At 42.3% G+C, this 21139-nt stretch overlaps 2 protein-coding genes across 4 annotated transcripts in view; one reads left to right on the top strand and one right to left on the bottom strand.

The window, feature by feature from the left end:
• Positions 1–10205, top strand: part of BACH1 (BTB domain and CNC homolog 1) — a 29364-nt gene extending 19159 nt beyond the window's left edge. For both annotated transcript variants that reach the window (XM_027744162.2, XM_039379648.1), the window contains 2 exons: positions 1303–1509; positions 6836–10205. In XM_027744162.2, the coding sequence (XP_027599963.1) occupies positions 1303–1509; positions 6836–7291 (663 nt within the window). In that variant the 3' untranslated portion in view covers positions 7292–10205. The remainder of the gene's footprint in view (positions 1–1302; positions 1510–6835) is intronic.
• Positions 10206–12018: 1813 nt separating this feature from the next.
• On the bottom strand, positions 12019–20398 carry MIS18A (MIS18 kinetochore protein A). 2 transcript variants are annotated; one of them, XM_039379656.1, is made up of 7 exons: positions 20132–20398; positions 19979–20045; positions 18697–18819; positions 17546–17639; positions 14428–16845; positions 13570–13700; positions 12019–12217 (listed from the first exon to the last, which is right to left on the bottom strand). In XM_039379656.1, the coding sequence occupies exons 1-5, from the start codon at positions 20379–20381 to the stop codon at positions 16765–16767; spliced, it is 615 nt and encodes a 204-aa protein (XP_039235590.1). In that variant the 5' UTR covers positions 20382–20398; the 3' UTR covers positions 12019–12217; positions 13570–13700; positions 14428–16764. The 2 variants fall into 2 exon arrangements, with proteins under 2 accessions (XP_039235590.1, XP_027600062.1); XM_027744261.2 differs by lacking the exon at positions 13570–13700.
• Positions 20399–21139: the final 741 nt, after the last annotated feature.

Here is a 21139-nt window from a genome sequence, read left to right on the forward strand (position 1 = left end):
TTCAATAGCTGTATGTTTAAGATTGTTTAATATCATCCTCTCTGAAACTAAGGTTGTAGTTGTTTCTCCAACTGCAGTAATTATTTGGCTCTTCCTTTCTTTGTTGTTGCTTTGTTAGTGGTTTCAGCAGATGCCATATAAGTAGTCTAATCCCAAAAGATTTTGTGATATACCTAGAACAATTTCTGTCTCAGTTCTCAGAACTGTAGAATTGCAGTGTAACTCTGTGTACGGCGGATCATTTAATGATATGAAAATTGAGTTGTTCTTAAAGCACCAGTTGTTTTTCTTTTCGAGATGGAGGGCCTTACTGAGACTGACTGTAAGTGGAAGCTGCCATCAATATAAAAAGCTGGCCTGCCAAACAAAAGGCCAGAATTGATTAAATACATTTCTCATCTTTATGTGACAGAGAAGGAGATGGCATCATTCCTGAAGACAGTACTCTTTTTTCTTTTTTTTTCTTTTTTCTTTTTTTTCTTTTTCTCTTTTTTCTTCTTTTTTCTTTTTTTGGTGGTTTGTCACCAGTGGTAGCCAAACAGTTCTCTGCTTTTTAAACTAAATTCAAATCTTTGACCACAGCAAGGTGACACATTCTGCTACTTACTATACTCAAAATTGTAAGGATTAAAATAAATGTCTTTAGTTGGATGCTCATAAAACATGATGATTATTTTGTAAAGGAAAATGTTTTTCAGTATTAATCAACACTTTCTGATCTCAAATGCTTTTGTATACAGCAGTATACAACAGTAGCAAGAGCCTGGTTCTCTCTCTTCTCTAGCATTAAGAATTACAAGACAGATATTGTGACTTCTGTATTTTAAGGAAATGCCTGTTTCAGATAAACTTTTCCTGCAGGAAAAAAAAAAAAGTGTAGGTATAAAAATGTATGCAGGATGCAGTCTTAGTAGCAGCTTTGGGGAAACTTTAGACTATATCAGTGAGTCTTGACACCTGTTTTATGCTTGACTTAACTGGAACTTCTCTTCTTAGAGTGTATCACCCAGTTATTTGCTGCACAGAGGAATACATTTCCTCTTGCTCTAAACATGCTTTTGAGGGTCTGGTGTAAATGTGCAAAGTGCTCTATTTCAGCTGCACTTGAACTCATGTAGTTGAAACCCCTGGGATTTATCTGCATCATCCAATGGCTACATCTGTTTGCTCTTGTCTCTGAGGTGTAGGAAGAAAGTTGAGTTTTGTGGTGAAGAATGCTTAAAATGAAAACTTGACTTGGTTTGTTGGTGTTTGTGTATATCGGTTTCACCTTTTGATTTACAACTCTATCTTACATTCTAGGTAAAACTTCCATTTAATGCACAAAGGATTATCTCACTTTCCAGAAATGACTTCCAGTCATTTCTGAAAATGCATAAATTAACTCCTGAACAATTGGACTGTATTCATGATATCCGAAGACGAAGTAAAAATAGAATTGCAGCCCAGCGATGTCGCAAGAGAAAACTTGACTGCATACAAAATCTTGAATCTGAAATTGAAAAACTGGTATGTACAAATATTCATTGCTTTTGTCGTGAGTCTTTCTCAAAACATCTTGACTGGGTATCTGGCAGTAGTTGGAGAGTGAGGTGGCTTATTACTTTTTCCACTCAAGCTTAGAAAACTTTATCAGTCTCAGATAACTTCTTAATAGCAGTTCATTATTTTTCTGTGCTTTCCTCTGAAGGACACACGCCTTTCCTTCTCTGGACTTGTTTCCATTCAGATAAAAGCGCATCACAGCATAATATTTGGTGAATGATGTTTCCAAAGCCATTGAGTTTAATTGTACAGAATGATTCCCAAACCATTATCCCAGACTGTTTTCTGCCTCCTCCCCTTTCTTGCTTTGCAATTTTTGTTCTTCAGCCCATGGTGTTGCTCATGATCAAGTTTAGTTACGCAATTGTTAGTTGTGTAAGTACAGTTCTTGGAACATATTAACATGGGCTGGTGAACTGTTTCCTGAGCCTTGAATCTTAAAAATGAGGCGCTTGCAGAAAGGCGGAAGATACAAAAGAACTTGGGAAGTTGCTTGCCTTTTTAGCAGTTGCATCAAAATTGTAGCTGAGCAATTAATGTGTCCAGATTTCTCTGCCACCATCTGTTAATACAATTTCTCCTTCTTAAGAAGGCAATAAAAAGATACATACATCATTTAAGAGAAATATAGATAATCTGAGGTTAGGATTATCCACAAAATAGCAATGGCAAGAAAATAGAGTGGCTTTTCAGAAAAAAGTCTTTGTTTCTGACCCTCTCATTTCAGTTTCATGGTTGATCATACCATGTGCACTAAACAGTTCAGTTCTTTAGGATTACTGTATTCTTAATTCTTGTCCTTGGAGCATTTGAGACTTAGTGTATGTGAATTTGATATTTGCATCAGCTAAGACACAGTCATGTTGCACCTTTCTTGACTTCAGAGTGAAAAGGAAAATCAAATTAGAGCCAAGTGCCATGGGATGGAAAGTATTTTCCTGATGTGATCCATCATCTTTCACTACATATATTGCTATTTCTGCAGTGAAGGAGATAGATTTTTGAAGGAAGGCCTGCAGTGCCTCAAATTTAGCCCTGATGAGTTGACAGAGCAGGTCATTTGTTGTGCTGAATGGAGATGATGCTCTGAGAGAGGGAAGGAAATCAGGTGATTGTGTTAATAACATTTGTCTGACTGAAGAGAGAAGTTGCATTTCTGACATTTCAAAACTTTCTGCCTGGCTTTGTCATCATATTGTTATTTCTGTTATGTAACTCTGTTAATATTTTGTAACACTTGAGCAGGGCATTAAAGGTTGATCTGCAAGATTAGACATATAGTTGTTTAAGTGGCTAATAATTATAGGTAATATTCTTTGTTCTGGATCTGGACTGGAACAGACTGAATGTCAGCTGTTTGATGGATAACACTGTGCAAGGTCTAGATAATGAGTGTTGAGTCCTGAGAATTGTGAGGTGAGGTCTGAGTCAGAGGAATCACGTGCTAAGCACAAATGTGTTCCAGTTGCATATTTTTTTCCAACTGTGCAGATAAGTTTCTTCAGAAATTCCTGAGAAGATCTTTTTTGGAGCTGTTGAGCATGTCTGATGGCAACAGGTGTTGCACCATCAAACTTATGTAAGGTTTACACGAATACAGAAACATTAAGGTCTGTCTAGGCATAATTTCCAGGTGGAGGGAAGTAGAGAGACATCTGTGAAGAGCAATGTGTGGTACATACAGGTTGCTTCATGCTTGATGGCTCCTGCTTTGTTCCTGTTTCTCAGTCAAATCTCTCAGACTTTTTAGTCTTTAATCTCATGGTATCTTCTGTAATGTGGCTTTGAGAGGGGATAGTATGGTGTATTATTATAGTTTATATATAGTTTTATATATATAGTTTTATAGAGTGTATATATAGTAGTACAGTTGATATATAGTTGATAGCGTTACAGTTTGAAAACTTTTGACAAGTAGATAATACTCTGTCCTATAGCTTGTTAAGAAATACTATTTGGTGAAATTCCTCATCCTGGCTTCTAGTATGTACAGAATGTTGTCTTATAATAATTTCTATTTGGTGTTGCTTATAGGTTTTTTTTCTCTCAGATTAGGAGATAGTATTTGTGGTATGTTTGTTGGGAAAGTCCTATATCTGGAACAGAATAACTCCCCGAGTGAGTAGAATCTGGAGACTGACAGTTGGGGAGTAGCCTTGCTGAAAAGGACCTTGGGATCTGAGCAGAGAGCAGGCTGAGCATGGATTGGCAAACATGTCCAGGCTGTCAAAAAGACCATCAGTGTTCTGGGATGTGTTAACAGGAGCACAGTGAGTTGTTTGAGGGCAGTTATTGTTTTCCTATACTTAGCATGGGTAAGACTGAGTCTTTTGCTGAGTTTTGAACTTGCCCAGTGCCAGGAGTGCATTGAAAAACAGGAGCAAGGCCACTGAGATGGAGAAGAGGTGGGTGTGGGGGGCCTAATACCCAGCTGCCCATATCTATGGGGAAGTTCTTGAGGTTATTGTAGCTATCACGAATGAAAGACCGTCAGCTTTCAGGGGGTAGTACTCGACAGCAAGAGAACAAGGGGGGGATTTCAACTGGATATAAGGAAACACTTCCACTGGGGAGAGGCAGGCAGTGGAGCAGTTTACACAGAGATGTTATGCATGCCCAGTCCTCAAGGTTTTTGTGACATGACTAAGCAAAGCCCTGAGCAGCCTGATCTTAACCAGAGCTGACTGTTTGGAGCAGGAGGTGAGACTACAGACCTGCTGAGGTACCTCCCACCTGAGTGATTCTGTAAAATTGGAAGTCTTACATTAAGCTCTACTTATATTGGAGAAAAATACTGTCCAGTACTGAATCTGTTATCTGGGAGAATTATCTTTTATCATTTATCTTGATCTTCTGTACTGACAGTGTAATTTTTGACCCCCCCATATAGTCTTTGCTTATTGACCTTTCAGGTGAATGAATCCCTGTGTGTTTGTTGTTCACTAGTGTTCTGTATTTGAGAACACACATGGGCCACTTAAGATGTTGGCTTGTTAGAAGCAACTCTTTCAGAGCACCTGTGTACATTCAGATTCCTTGTACTTTACCCTGTGCAATGGGCTCTAGGATGACCCTGCTTGAGGAGGGAGGTTGGACCAGATGACCCACCGTGGTCCCTTCCAATGTTACCCACTCTGCAATTCTCACTTCAAAACTTTAAAATTAGGATACCTGTGAGGAGTAACAGAGTAGAGGATAACTGGGCTCAAGAAGCACTACTTGGATGAAGATTCTGTAGATGAGAAGGACATGTCAGTTAGTGATCCCAGAATGTAATTGAGATCTTATTATTTGTATTAGAACAGGGTGAAGTGTGTGAATTAAAAGTGTTCTTCACCAGAAGAATTAAAAGAGCTCTCAGTTTACTATGACGTCAAAACTAACTGACATTACTTTGCAGTATTAGTATAATGCTGCTAAAATAAAACAATAATTAAATTTATTGATCTGTGAACAACTTCACATAAGGGTGGGGAACCTACACTGGAATAACTATTTCTGAATGTTGATGTTTGTTTTAAACAGCAGTCCAGATAATTTCATCAGTCCATAATACACAGCTGAGTGCCTCTACATACCCAAAAGGTACATAAAGTGATTTTTAGATAGGAGATTTGGCAACAGAATGGAAGAGATTATTCTCAAAAGTATTGAAAAACAGCTGGAGGGCAGTGCAGTCGTCAGTCACAGCCAGCACACACTTCAGGAGGGGAAAGTCCTGCTTGTTGAACCTGATTTCCTTCTACAACAGGGTAACCCACCTAGTTGATCTAGGTAAGCCGGTAGACATAATGTTTTTGGATTTCAGCAAAGCTTTTGATGCTGTCTCTCAGTGTCCTTTTGGACAAAGTGCCCAGCATACATCTGAATAACCGTGTTACGTGACGGGTGAGCAGCTGACTCACAGGTTGGGCACAAAGAGTTCTAGTGAATGGGGTAACATCAGACTGGTGTCTGGTCACTTAGTGAGGTTCCACAGGGCTCCATCCTTGGCCCAGTTCTCTTTAACATCTTCATCAACAACTTGGACACTGGACTCAAAGGAATACTAAGTTAGGCAATGAAACTAAATCAGGAGGAGCTGTTGACTCCCTTGAGGGCACAGAGGCCCTGCAGAGAGGCCTCAAAAAATGGAGAGATGGACAGTCACCAACTGTATGAAGTTTAACAAGGGCAAGTGCTGGATTCTGCACCTGTGATGGAGCAATCCTGGTTGCATGTATAGACTGGGGAATGAGAGACTGAGAATGGTGAAGGGTCTGGAGGGGAGGCCTTATGAGGAGCAGCTGAGGTCACTTGGCTTGTTCAGCCTGGAGGAGGCTGAGGGGAGACCTCACTGTGGTCTTCAGAATTCTTACAAGTGGAAGCAGTGGGGCAAGTATCAATCTCTTCACTCCTGTGACCAGTGACAGGACTCAAGAAAACAGCATGAAGCTGAGTCAGGGGAGGTTTAGGTTGGATATTAGGAAAAGGTTTTTCACCCTGAGGGTGGTTGGGCACTGGAACAGGCTCCTCAGGGAAGTGGTCACAGCACCAAGCCTGACAGAGCTCAAGGAGCGTTTGGCCAGCACTCTCGTGCACGTGGTGTGATTCTTGCTTGGGGTGTCCTGCGTAGGTCCAGGAGGTGGACTCAATGATCCCGATGGGTCCCTTCCAACTCAGCATATTCTATGATTAACAGCTGCTCCCAGTATGCTGACAAGTAGAAATTTATTAGAAAAGCTCTCTTGAATAATTTTAGGCAAAAAGGACTGGTAACAACTGCTCCTCTTGCCAAATGCTCCCGAAAGTTAACCAGTTCTTAAAAAAAAAAAAATGGTAGAGGTTGCAGTATGAGTTTCTCCTGCAAAAGGGGATGATAGAAGGAGTGAAAATAATTAAACTTTCCAGGAGTGCATTGACATAGCAATAGCTGTAACACACAGTCCCTATGATTAACATTTACTACATAAAAACTATTTAAAGCTTTGTATATCTTCAAAACTGTCTCTTAATTAAATAGAGAATTTAAAATTAATGTGTTGTGACATGTTTGGTTTTGGGTTCTTTGTCCTCTTCTTTCAACTGCTTCATTATGGCCTTGCTTGTTTCCTGTCCTTTGCCATTTCCTCATAGAGGTTAGGATTGACCTTTTGACACACATTTGATTGTATTGCTGTTTACCTTAATGCCAAATTACTTCTGTTTCGGCAGACCAGATTATTTACATTCTTGCTTTAGCTTTGGTAGGAACATAAACCATAGTTTTTGTGTTAAAATGTAGACTAAAGGGCTGTTTTTCTTTTTGCAGCAAAATGAGAAGGAGAACTTGCTGAAGGAAAGAAACCACATTTTGTCAACTCTGGGTGAGACAAAGCAGAATCTGACTGGACTTTGCCAGCAGGTGTGTAAGGAAGCAGCCTTGAGTCACGAGCAAATACAAATACTTGCAAAATATTCTTCCTCAGATTGTCCACTCTTACTTTTGTTCCCGAAGAGAGAACAAACAGCTCCGTCTGATAGTGAACCTGCAGTACCAGCGTCTGTAGAATCAGCAGATGGTCTTTCAGGTGTTACATCTACAAATGAGCAGAGTTCTTGTTATCAGTGTGTCAAAAGTGATGCAACATATGATCAAGTACAAGAACTGCATCCAGTTTCTGTAAGAACATTGGAGGAAACGTTACTTGTGGAACAGTGTGGACACAGCAGTGGTATCACAGACTTCTGTCAGCAGATGACAGACAAATGCACTACAGATGAGTGAATCTCTTGTTCCTATTGCCAGCCTCTCAACATTGCAACTAAAAGTGAGATTGAGCATTATTGGAAAGTAGCTTACTAAGTGATAAAAAGATGAAACTTTATCTTCTGAAACTACATTGACAGATAAGTGGTCACTATATTACTTGGCAAGCTTTTGGTTTGCTCTGTGTAATTCTAGAGCATAATTTCTATGTGTCAACCTTGAAGCTTTTTTTTTGTGTGGTGATGCCAAGGAAGGTTCAGGAAAGTTGTTGGAATGTATAAACTCCATGTGCAGGTGTTTATTTTTGAGAAAGCTTTCATTCACATATAGGACAGCCTTTGCTCTGACTTATGCCACAGTAACTAATGCCACTCCACATCTCAGTGAAAGCCTCCTAACAGGTGTTTATGCACAATGACTTCTATACCTAGAATTCTTCTAAGATTTCTTTTTGCCTGGTAGACAAACCTTAAGAAGCACATGCAGCTTGTAAATGCTTATTTTGTAGATGAGTTAGGATAACATGACAGTATGAGGAGATTCTGGCAAGTGCGCTCTGGAACAGCTCATTGCTTCTTGCTGTTCCCATCCCTGTCCCAGAGTAGACTTTTACTGAATAAAATTAGTAGGCTAGTAGTAGTAGTAAATTTGAATAGTAGTAGGCTTTTATTGAATATATGCCTTTGTCTTAGCTCTCCAGTGTAGAGTTAAGAGAACTGGAACGGCAGAGGTGCTGCCGCATACTGCTCTCTTCTCTAAATTTAGTGGGAGGAATAACAACATACTGTGAAAGGCAGATGTTTGAAACTGATGCAGTTCTTGGATGAGTGTGCATTGGATCCTCTGGCATCTGAATCCCATAGGCTTGTTAAAATTCACTGCTGTATTGTGACTTACTGTCCTAGCACCTTCAAGCTTTCTGCTTGTTTGTGGTAATTTGGAATCAAAGTATTATGGAAGTCTAAGGACAGATTTTTATTTTTTTTAAGGTATTCAGGCACTACAATTTTTTTACTTAAGTGCCTAACTGCATAAAGTTACAAATATATTTGTTCTCTGATCACTGGGACCAGTAAATTTCTATTTCAGAATCTTAGTCTTTGGCGTACTTTATGGCTGAACCTGTAGTACGTTTTCAATGGCTTGTGCTATTAGTGTAGATATATAAAAAGTTTATTAAGGAAATGAGCTGGAGATATTTCCTTTATTTACTTTGTGAAGGCGAAATTTAGCTACTGAAAGCAATCCCCGTTTTTTAGATTTTTACATAGCAGTGGATGCATATTGTATACCAATGACGCTTTGTTATTTAGATGTTATTCTAACAACAGAACTAAGTATTGAACCTCACCACAGAAAACTTTGGTTTTGCTGGTTTACAAAACATGAAGAATCTTGAACAAGCCAGTAGAATTCTTCATTTCCTACCTCAGTATGTATATTAGCTCTTTGTGTCTTTGTGTGCATGTACAGTAGGCAGCAAAGGACCCTGTAAATACCGCTTTTCAGTTTTATCTTGCAGTGAGACAAAACTTGTTCTTGACAAGACTTTTTTTTTTTTCCCCCTCTCTCCCCATAGGTAACATAGCATTAATAAATACATTAAGCCGCTTATTTAAAACAAAAATTTAAAATTTGACAGATTTAAACAGGACTTCTCATAACCAGCACAAAATGCAAATGACTACACTACCTCACCTATGGGATTGAAAGTTGATTCGAAATCTCTAGTGATATCCTTGGATTTTCATCATATATCATTACTTTTAAGGGAAAAATTATGTTAATGGAGCATAGCTTGTATAAAACACAGTGCTTGCAGTAATTGAAATTCAGAAATAAGTACTATATGGGAGACGTCATGAGAGTTCTACTGATATGCTTTTCGATAATTGAATTGAAATTCTCTTAAATTACTATCATTGATTATATGTTGATCATGTATATGTATTACTTACAAAGCTCTGTGGGCTTTTTTTCCGGTGTCTGTAGATTCCTGGTTAATTTAATCTTGCCTCCCTTGCATGCTGCCATCCTGGGTAGCGTTTTGCTCTGAAGTCTCCATTTTATTTAAAAAGCAAACCAAAAAGAAACAATAAAAAACAAAATGGAAAGCCCCAAACCCCTCTACTGTTCATAACTACTGTCACTGTTAAAGCTGGTGATACTCTGAAATGACATGGACAATGGCACTGTCCTCATAGTACACATACTTCAAAATGGAACTCCGTGGGCTAAACGCTTGTTCTAAACGGGTGGAGCGTATATGTAGGCAGTGGCTGGCTGGCAGCTTATCCAGTGGCCCAAACCCCTGACACACTTGGCTGTAGATGCTGGAAAACCAGGTCAGCGATTACCAAGTTAAAGGCTGGAATATCCACTAGAGGCTTGTGCTCCACTGCTGCGCTCTGGTGATCAGCCACAGTCTGAATTCCACATAGCTGATGGTGGAGGGATTCCAGTGCAGAAATCATGACTGTCGTTGACCTGTGATAAAATTAACGTCATGTTTTTAAACCTGTAATGAACTTGATTGTGAGGGTAGGGTTTTGCCTGACCAGCTGCATCTAAATAATTTTTAAAATATTTATTTAATACTGTAGACCTACAAGTTGCATGTTGACTTCTATAGCCTATGTCATCAACTTGCAAAAGTTAAGAATGAATGACAATTTTATGATACAGAATTCTCAGGAAAATGTTTTTGGAGTTTGGTTTTATTTTTTTCTTCCAGTAAAGAAATATTTGATTTTGAAATTGTAAAATACTTTGCTAAAGCATGTTTTAAAATACTTTGAACAGACTATCTTGAAACCATAAAGGTATGATGGCATACAGATTGTAAAATAAACAGATAATTACAACAGTTGATTTTGTATCTTTCATAATTCAGTATTTTCTAAGACTACAATAAAAACCACTATCCTTTCTACAAAGGCTTTTCTATTTTGTACACATCTTCTGCTGTGAAAAATCTCTGCTGGTGCATTCATTATTCATAAACATTTCTGCAAATGGTAGCAAAGTAATCTCTGTATAGTTCAAAGTTTTATAGGCCCAAAATACTAGCTCAGGATTTTTCAGATGAAGTTGACATTTCTTAATAATCCAGAAAGGTAAGTGTATCAAAGTTTGGTATTTTCTAAACTATTGAGGATGTTTCCTCAGTAATACATATTTCACTCTATTGATTTTTTTTTTTAATTTCAATATTCCCAAATGCATGAATATTCTTCCCATCCTACTGATGATCAAATTTGTCATGTGGAAAACCTACTGTTTCATATGAATAGCAAAGTCAAGTCAGAATCTAAAATAACAAAAAAAGTAAAAATTATCAAATAAGTAATGAATGAGAATAATATTACAATACAAGTAAGTCAGTATTATTTTGTTAACTTCAGAAATAACATTTAAGGCTTTCTTGATATATGATAATAGTCTAGTAAGAATTTGGTATGACACTTTAACAAGGTCACATAGTTTTTACAATCTACTATTTCATATTTACTGTGAAAGAGGAGGAGATGGATGGGAGAGACATGGGAAGAAACAAAACGCTTACTAATCAAAATATATATTCGACTTTATTAACTTGTTGAAGGCCATAAGTCTCAAGCTCTTGGGTGAACTGGCATGATTTTGTTTAAATGCATTTGGTGATGATAAAGTTCTCAATCATATTGCAATTTTTTTTCTCAGCCCAATGGTAATAAATCAGAAGATCCATGTCATGTAAGCCTGTCAGCATTTGGGACTTTTTCAGGTAATGATCTAGGAAATAAGAAAGATTTTCAGTGAGCAGCCCTTACTGATTCTCTGACTTTTCATTCCTGTCACTCTAACTCTTGTTAAAGGTGCACTTGATTTGCTTTTATAAAGGATCCATTAAAGTCATACAGGCATACTAGATACTTTTAGGTAGCAGTGATAAATGGTGTATTGAATCAGCATGTGAGGCATCTGTTTAAATGCAAATGTTACAATACTATTGGTATAATTACATAATTGCTCATTGTAATTTTAACTACTCATATTTACCTTACCTTACATATATTTATTACATTCACTTGAATACAGGATAACCAACTAGAAACTATGTGAAAATAATAAAGGCTTTTTCATAAAAAAAGGCATTCATAACAAAGTAGTAGGTAAAAAGCAGGGGACAGGTACAGGGATAAAAGGCAGCAGAAATCACAGACTCCCCAGATCTGGGTTAACAGTGGATCATGGAAGTTTGGGGAATATCACTGACACTTGTACACTGTGATGGTCCATTTTTCACACAGATGGTGTGTGAATCTAGGAGTGCTAAGAGTTACATAAAATTTTCAGACTCCTCTGGTCTCTGAAATAAATCAGTCCTGCTCACCCATAAAACCAGAAAACTAACTTGTGTATGTCCAGGTGTCATCCCAAGAAGCTGATGAACCTGTAAGTCCAAACTCAATTGATGGGGAAGGTGAATGTCTCAACGGCTTAACCCAGCCACCTTTGGGTTTGGGGTTTTTTTTTAACCAAAACCAATAACAGGAATAATAAAAAGGACCTTATTACCTCTACTGAACAAGAGAGTGGCCCATGCTTTTTAGTAGACAGCAGAGAAGGCACACAGGGTGAGGGGATGATGAAAGCCTCACCTAACAAAAACATTTATGTTTTGTTCCTTGCTCAGGAATTGCTCTCCTGTCAGGCATTCTTGGTACTCAATAATCAGAAGCTGAGATGGGTTGCACCTCAAATGAGATAGGTTGGAAGCCATATGCTTTTATTTCTAGAATTCATCATTATGGTTTGTCTAAGGTATGGTGTCTCCCGTGGTTAGGTAGAGCCCTTCCCAGGTTCTGGCTGCTGTTGGAGAAGTGTCTTTCCTTTTGTCTGGAAGCAATCCTTGGATGTATTCAGTTTTGGAGGTGGACTCAAAATTTCGGTGGTGGTCTCCTGAAAAGAAATAACAGTTCTTTCCCATAGGAAGTAAAGTGCGTAGGGCCAGTGTTGCAGGGGCAGATAATAGGCTGTGCATGGCAGGTATTAACCATACTGTCCTGGCACGTTTTTTCTGGGAGAAATCCCTAGAAATAATCATTTTTGGAGGTGGAACCACATTGCATTGGTGGTCTCCTGGTAGAAAATGACAGTTCTTTCCTTCTCCCACAGATGGACTGTCACCTTCTCTTCACTCTCACAGATCTCACCTGCTAACCATAAAGAGTCCAGCAGCTGAGCCCATGCCAAATGTCCAAGAAGGAAAACTCACAGCTGATTTTACTCTTTCCCAGAAACCAGAGAACTATACCAAACTCGTGGCTGCACTGCACTTCTCACCTATTCCAAACTCTCAGTCTCACAGCCTAGATCAAAACTGAGCAGTTTCCAGCTACAGCCCAAAAAAGAGAAGCGTGCCAAGATAGAAAGCTTTCCGTGACCTACCCCTTCTAATTGCGAAATTCTAGGTACTCTGTCATAGGGTTTTTGGGTGGTTTTTTTTTTTGTTTGTTTGGTTTGTTGGTTTGGTTTGGGGTTTTTTTAGCTCCTGGTGAATGTTCCACACCAGCAGCCTGTCTGGGGTGGGGTAAGTTCAGGCTTCATTGTTCACCTGGCTTGGATCATCCCATTGAAACACTGATGACTTTTCTCTGCAAGAAGCAGGATTCTTGCTTTCCTCTACCCGAGGCAGAGGAGGAAGGTAGATTTTTACTGTGTAACTTTAGCTGAAGCAGCAGCAGCCAGAAGGGAAACAGAGGCTGGCAGTTTTTGGCTGGGAGGTGCTTGGTTTGGGGGTTCATCTTTTTGGCTGGGTCATTTTTGACTACTTCAAACCCCGAGGGAGGTCCCGGTTTCGCCTCTGCCCACTGCCTGGACGCCTCCTGGGAGCTGCTGAGGACCAAAGGAGCTCCCATTCGTCCCCCGCTCTCCCTGCTTTTCGCTGGACGGACCGGCACCTCCGTCCCTTGCCGGCTGCCGCCTCCAGAGCCCCGGGCGCGGCGATACAGCCACATAGTCCCTGTGGGGGGCTCGCCCTGGGGTCTCGGCCCAGCTCCGCGGCTGAGACCCGCCCTTTGCCGCGTGGGCTCGGCTGGAAGTGGGAACCGCTCCCTCGTTCCCCAAAAACCGGCACCTCCCGGGGGCCGGCAGCGCCCCCTGCTGGGCGTGGCTGTAACTGCGCCGAGGGGCGAAAAGCGGCTCCTTGTTTTCGGTGGGAGTTTGGTTACGGGGCTGCGGCTTGTTTTGTGGTGTTACCTATATATATATGCCTATTCTTTACTAAAGAGCTGTTGTTTTCTTTTACGCACCTTCTCGACTGGAGAAGTCTTAATTTCGAAGTCATAGTTACTCAGAGGGAGGAGCTTGGTTTTTCTCTTGCCCTCCTTAGCAAACATTTCTGTCTTGTTAAACTGAGACATTTATTGGGGCCCAACGTGGCCTCGACGACAGGAAAGGTGAAAAAGGGAAAACAGCTCTTGTGTAATCCATCTGTGTATCGATTTCGGAGCCAAGAGGCCCCATGCTGCCTGAGTTAGCAGCTTTTCTTTGGCACATAACCATGCCCAGAGGCCTGTCCAGCTTGGCTGTTTTCTTCAGCTCAAATAAGACCCAAGTGGTGATAACTGCTTTTGAGTTCATATGTTGGGTTTATGATGCTGCAAATTCACCACCTATGAGTCTCAGCTGGAGTATGTCCTCAAGGCTCTAGCCTAAGGTGTTTCCTCTGGGGATTTAAGGATTAATGGCACCAATCCTTGTTGAGAAACACAGGGGGGAATGTTTTCCCAACCCGTAATCCATTTCCCCTTTTGGTCCACTACAATTGCTTCTGGAAAGTTTAAATCCTCTTTAGATGCCAGAGATGTCTTGCTCTTTGGGCTTTGTGTGCAAGTTTGTGCCATTATGGCCTACTAATATATGAAGATAGGGCCAGGAATTGTCAAGGATGCATCCAGAAGCCCACCCCAGGGGTCAGAAACCTCGACTGGCATGGGCTGTGGGAGGATATGGGTAAATTCTTGGAAAATTGCTCCAACAACATGGAATTTCACCCTTGAACAACTCCTAAACCCCATGAAAATAATGAAATCTGTAAAGGAGAAAGGTCGTGGTAGACCCATGGAGGGGCAGCTCATAGTTGCACGTGGAGCTTTGTTACTGCCTACCGGAAGCTGCTCGGCATGGTGCAGCACTTCCAGGGAAAAGGGAAAGATGAGAGTAAAACACCTGATACCATGGTGACCCAGGATATGGCCAAACCAAAAGAACAACCAGTGGAGGTTGCCACGTACCTCACAATTGAACAAAGACAAGAACCCACTTAGACACCACCTCCAGCTTGATAAACGTTGGGTTATTCAACCTCTCACCTCTAACACCAACCAACCTTCAGTTAAAGGGCAGTCCATGGCTCTCTTCAGGCATCCAGGATAAGGAATGTTGCTGTTGACCAGCATTTAAAAACTTGTAAGAGCAGAAATTGCCTCAAAAATTACACTGGAGTAACACAAGCTCCTCTAGCAGGTATGTCAGTAACAAAATCTTTTAGTTACCTAAGCATAAAAGAATATGAGACTTATCACTACAGGCTAAACTTGAGCACCACTTCAAAATATACCAGTGAAGGTGGAGGGCAGAAGCTTTTTTAAGAGAAACAGTGCCTGCCAGTGGGGCAGAATGGGGAAATGAATTCAGAGTTTTTGAAGAAAACGTAAAACCTCACAACAGTAAAATTAAGCAGTGTGGATAATAAAAACGCCCCCACTTTTTGAAATTATTCTTGCTTTAGACTACAGCTGCTTGCTTTTATTGAAAAACATTAGGTGGAACACTCATACTGTACAAGAAACGCTGACAATTAGTCAAATGCACAGAAGACCAAAGAAAAATAACTGAAATATCTGCATTAAAACAAAAAAAAATTGCTGGCAAGTGTTCCTAGTTAGCATTTTGAATTAATGGCTCAAATATACACCAAGTTTTGCTTAAAGGAGTGCTGCCACCAGCCTGGTTTGGTTTCCTCCCCTTGAAGCTGTAAAACATCTGACTTTCAATACTGCAGTTGTGAGATACTGAGTTTGAATCTCACTGAATTATATGTTCATGTGGGTGAGAGTCAACCAGCCGTAAGTGTGTGGTTGGGCCTGCAGGTACCTGGCAAGGCCTGCCCACAGAGAGCACATGGCAGAGCCACAAGGCACATGGTAAGGCCTGCAGCCAACACGGACGGCTGAGCCCACGCAGCACACGGGGCAGCTCCAAGAGCCATGTGGCCGGGCTGTCAGCCAAGGCAGACCTGCCTGGTAGCCCACCCACACCACACCCCTGGAGCCTGTGACTGCCTACACACACCTCACTCTGGCCTGGAAGGCACTGAGTGGTCAATGACTGGATATCCTGCCTGGGAGGCAGGACCAAACTATATAAATGTGGGAGCACGAGACCCTAGGAGAGCTTTTCTCTTCTGGCTGCCACCATCAGATCATGGGGGTAACTATTTTTCTCTCCTTCCTCTCTCCTCTCTATTTCTTTACTTCTTTGTTTTCTTCCTTTAGTCTTTTCTTTCTCTTGTGGGTAACTTAAAACTAATGAGTTGTGTTTTACTAAGATGGTGTACTGATTGTTTTGTAGTGGATGCTTTTGTGAACTGGGCCTTTGTGCTGGGTGTTTTGGTGAAATACTTATGCCTAGGTTATGCCACCCCTGTAAAACCTTTTGCCAAAATGTCTTATTTTCTCACTAAATTAAAAGAAATTCTCTCAGAGAAAGTGTAGCAGTGTTTTCTCCATATGTGAATTCAAAGTAAGAACGAACTAAAAGCTTTTCAAAAGTTTAGTAAACTAACATAAAATTCCTAAATATAAGTAATATTTCCAGTTAAGCATAAAGCTTCAAAACTGGAGCATTATAGCATGGAAAAGCCCTTTTATCTAATGCTGTTAAAGCCTTTATTGATGTCACATTTTAGCTCTGAACTTGTAAAAAAACCTCACAAAACTAACAAACCACAAAACCATAGTTTTTGGCCCATTCCTGTCTCTGAGCATGAGTTGAGCAAAGGCTGTGGAGACAAGACAGGGAAAAGTGACTTAGTGTTGTTCCTTCAGACATCACAGCATCACAGGGAGGTTTTGCACTGGTTTAGGAAAATGCACACCCAGTTCAGTAGATATTGAATATCAGGGAAGTCAGGAGATAAATTCTTTGCTTTCAGAGAGAAAAATTTAAATAAATATTTACATTAAACCAGAAGTCTACAGATTGATTTATCACAAGTCTTGCTTAAGAAAAAAAAAATATTTCTATCTGGGGTATCCTTTTAAGAGAAAGAAAAGGTTGGCTAGGATGGCTAGGATGCTTACTCAGCACTGTTCCACTACAGCATGAGCCACTCATGTCTTTCAGCTCTCTGACAGCTTTTCCAATGTTTCCACTGATCCCAGAGGATTACAAGGACAAGTTTCACTTTCTCCAGTCTTCAGCAGTTAAACATGTAATTTCTTTCAGACTTTCTTGGGCAGAGGAGCCACACACGACTCAATAGCTGTCAGTCTTGTCTCCAGAGCTTTTAATATAGTGTGTGCCTGCAAAACAACCAGGGAGAGGGACTTGGTTGCAAACAGAATTTCACAATACTAAGAGCAAGTGTAGGTGACAGACAGGGCTCAAATCTGATCTCACATTACCAATCCTATTTGATTTCATTTCGGTTACTTTCATAGTTTGAAAGCTCACTTGACTCTAACGTTTGCTCCGTAACTTTTTCCAGCCTCGGCGTCAGAGCCACAGGCTCACCTTTTACTGGACAACCATCACCTTCCACAGTCAACTTCCTTACGCTATTTGCTCCCAACCTTCCCTACCTGCAGTCACAAGTTTTCAGTAGAGTAAAGCATCAACTTGATTTATGATGTAATATTTCAATACAAAGTTACAGCAAAAGCATTTGCACAAAAGGCAAAAGAGACATGGCTATAAGTTAAGTGAAGATCTGGAGAAGTGAATCAGAACTAATTAGGAATGAAATATCAAATTACTGAGATATAAATAGGAATCTAATGCTGTGAATGATAAACAGAAAATGCCAATTACTGTGAAAATTAAAGGAAGACTTACTGAAAATCTAGCATAACACAAGATCCTAATGGCATGGAGCAGTACAACAGACGTTATAACCCACAGAATTGCTCTGGATGAAATAAGCTGTTTTGTAGAAGCTATTGAAGGATATTAAGATTTCACAGAAGTGATTTAAACAAAGAATGATATAAGGTTAAATCTTACCCTTTCCAGCACCTCTTGCAAGACAGCTTGACTTTCAAGAGTCAGCGGCTCCTCATCAGTAAGAGCTTGCTTTTCTGAGGATCCTAGAATATAGCTGAAATGCCACAGTTTAGATCATGAGCTTCTCACTCTGAAGGCAAAAAGCCAAAGGCAGTGCTGCTCCAGAACCCCGAAAGACAGCCATGGGTTCTGGGGCTTCAAGATACAGCAAAAAATTACACAGACATGGAGAATGGAGCAGGGCTGGCTGGGAGAAGCAGCCACAGCCATCATTGCCCAAGAAAGTGCCGTTTTGTGGCCAGGTTAGTGCTTCAGAGAATTTTACTGCCACGGGAAAAATAAAGTATCAGAGCTGTGGAATGAAGAAAAAAAACCTGAAACAACTGTCCAGAGTAAGAGGGTGAACAGCCACATCGATACAGCACAATAAATGGGAACCTAACAAAAAACCAGAAACATTGAAGCTAGCCCAGACAGAAAAAAATCACTGTTTACTAGAGCATATGCATTCATAAAAGAACTCTGGTGTGGAGCCTTAGTTCAGGATATAGTTATTGAAGAACATTTTAAGACCACTTTAAAGTGCTATAAACCAATTAAACCCAAGCACACCTTCATTTTCCGGACAGTTTTTAAGATGGCTAAGTGAGAGTCTCAAGCACATACTTTGCCCACCTTAGCAAGGACAGAGCAGACTTGGCCAGTACAGGTTAGACCCCACACCAAGTCGTGCCTAAGGCCCTCTGCCCACATTTCCCGCTGGCAATGCTAACCTCTAACAGCTAATAGGCAGGTCTTTTTGGTGCTACCCATGACTGCAGGCTTGTTTTACAAACTGTCTTCTGATTAAATGAGAAGGAACCCTCTTGTGCCGTGTACCTAGTGTTATTTTCTTGGCTGGTATGCAATTTCTTACACAAAAGGCAGCCCGGGTATTGCATTTTTTTCTAGGATTTGTCTTACACAGGTGATGTTTCTCATTCTTGAGCATTATGATGCCAACAGCAGTAATACAGGAAATCACTCTGGAGCAGAGCAGCACAAACAGCTGTATCTGGATATGCCACAGACACAACAGCAGCACCCCTCAGTGAGATGCCGGGTGAGTGAAATGGATTTGTCAGGCTTCCCCATAAACATTCTGCATGTACCTTTCAATAGAATCAATGCTGAAACAGAACAAACCCCTCTTGTAGTCGAGATGCTTTGGGGTGCACCTGTAGATGTGTCCAAGTGTCCTCGAGCAGCCAGAGCAGAACAAGGTTTCTACCACGCTGTAAGTAAGACATGTAACATTTATTCAGGAGAAAATAAAAGGAAGCACCTTTCTCCATCCCTGTTCTAAAAAAATTAATGCATTACAATTTTTTAGAGCTTTACACAGTGTAATTATGGGCACTCATCTTTCAGCCTGCATTCCCAGCGGCTCCTTAGGCTGGCTGACCTCAGCAAGACTAACAGAACCACTGAATGGCAAAAGGGTTTGGGATGGAAGGGACCTTAAAGTTCATCCACTCCCACCCCCTGCCACAGCAGGGACACCTTCCACTAGATCAGATTCCTACAAACCCTCTCCAGCCTGGCCTTGGACACTTCCAGGGATGGGGCAGCCACAGCTTCTCTGGGCAACCTGTGCCAGGGCCTCACCAACCTCACAGGGAAGAATTTCTTCCTAATACGAGGAATAAACAGAGTGTTCTTGCAAAACTTGTAATAGTCATAATTGTTTTAGTAAGAGAGTGGAAAGTTACTGATTACGCAGCCTTTGATCTGTGTAGTTTGCTTAGGAACAAGAGAATCAATCAGCTGCAAGGAATAAGTAACCCTCCTCCAGCTCTGAAGTAGGTGACAACTCCATATGAAAGGTATAGTTTGATGCGATGTACGCCGAAAAGGGAGGGGAGCCTGTAACCCTGGAGTATCTCAGCCAATGGAGAAACAGGGAGGGATCTGCATTCCAGGTGAGATAGGATAAAAGGGAGGCTGAGTCCCCTACCAAGTTGAGTGACCTCACTGAAGTTTGTTCAGTGAACTCTCCCTTTTATTCGAATAAAAGTTGATTTCTTTTTTTAGTTAGCTTCTCTGCCTCCTGGTTATTTATGTGTTTCCAAATGCCTGGATTTTTTGAATACTAATGTCTAATCTAAATCTGCCTTCTTTCAGTTTAAGGCCATTCCCTTGTCCTATCACTACATGCCCCTGAGAGAAGTCCCTCTCCCTTAGTCCATAAGCACCTTGTACAGACCTAATCCACGAGCACCTCGCACAGACCACCCGCAATAAATGTTTCAGGGGCTCCCCGGGGACACACGGGAACTCCCGCCCGCCGGGCCGTTTTACCGGGCTTGTCCTCAGCGCCTTCCCCGGGACCTCCCGGTTCCCCCAGGACAGGGAGGGCAGCGCCCAGGCGGGGACCCCCCCACACCGTCTCACCATCCGCACTCGTCGGGCAGCTTGGAGAGCTTCCGCTTGTGGTCCACCGAGACGCTGGCGGCCGCACCTGCACAGGGGAAGGGAGAAAGGGAGGGATGCGGGGAGGGGACCCGCGGGGAGGGGACACGCCAGGGCGGCGGGGCCGGGACTCACTGCGCAGCAGGATGCAGCCGCCCTCCTCGTCGTTGGACACCCAGCTCAGCGTGTCGCCCACCGGCCGCTTGCAGCCGGCGCACAGGAACACCATGGGCAGCTCGCTGTCCGAGCCCTCCGCGCCCGACCCCCACCGCTGCGGCGGCTGCTGCTGCTGCTGCTCCGCGCTCCCGGCGCCCACCTCCAGCAGCGACATGGAGCACTCCAGCTCCGCCGCCAGCTCCGACGGCGGGAACAGGGCGCCCGCCATGGCCTTGGGACCGCCCCGCGCGGAGGAAGCGGCAGTGACGCCCCTCATCGCCTTCAAATCGCCCGCCGAGGAAGCGGCAGTGACGCGGCGCGGGGAGCCCGGGCCGACCGCGGCGGGTCCGCCCCCGCACCGCCCCCGCACCGCCCCCCGGACACCTCGCGTCCCGCCCGGGAAGGAGAGGGCGTTTTAAGGTCACCGAGTCCAAGCAAGACGTATGGTTATTCCAACACATCCGTTATTTACGAAGCGTTTTATCAAATCGCACCTAGTTCATGGAATATCCTGAGTTGGAAGGGACCCACGAGGATCATCCAGTCCAACTCCCGGCCCTGCGCAGGACACCCCAACAATCCCACCATGTGCCTGAGAGCGTTGTCCAAATGCTCCTTGAGCTCTGGCAGCCTTGGGGCCGTGATCACTGCCCTGGGGAGCCTGGGGACCACTACCCACGGTCCAGTGCCCGACCACCGTCTGGGGGAGGAACCTTTTTCTAATATCCAGACTAACCCTCCCCGACACAGCTCCAGCCATTCCCTCGGATCCTGTCACTGGTCCCAGAAAATAGAGATCGGAGCTGCCCCTCCACTGCCCCTCGGGAGGAAGCTGCAGACTGCGATGAGCTCAGTCTCCTCCAGATGAACAAGCCAAGTGTCCTCAGGTGCTCAAGCGCTCCTCGAGACCCCAGTTCTTTACCTCCAGATAAATTCAGGAATGTCTTTCAGCCCAGCTGTGCTCATGAGCTCTTAGGAGCAGTGCAC

This window comes from Pipra filicauda, unplaced genomic scaffold (assembly GCF_003945595.2).
Source record: "Pipra filicauda isolate LSUMZ 115617 unplaced genomic scaffold, ASM394559v2 scaffold171_size1565689_pilon, whole genome shotgun sequence".
In the NCBI taxonomy this organism is placed as follows: Eukaryota; Metazoa; Chordata; class Aves; order Passeriformes; family Pipridae; genus Pipra; species Pipra filicauda.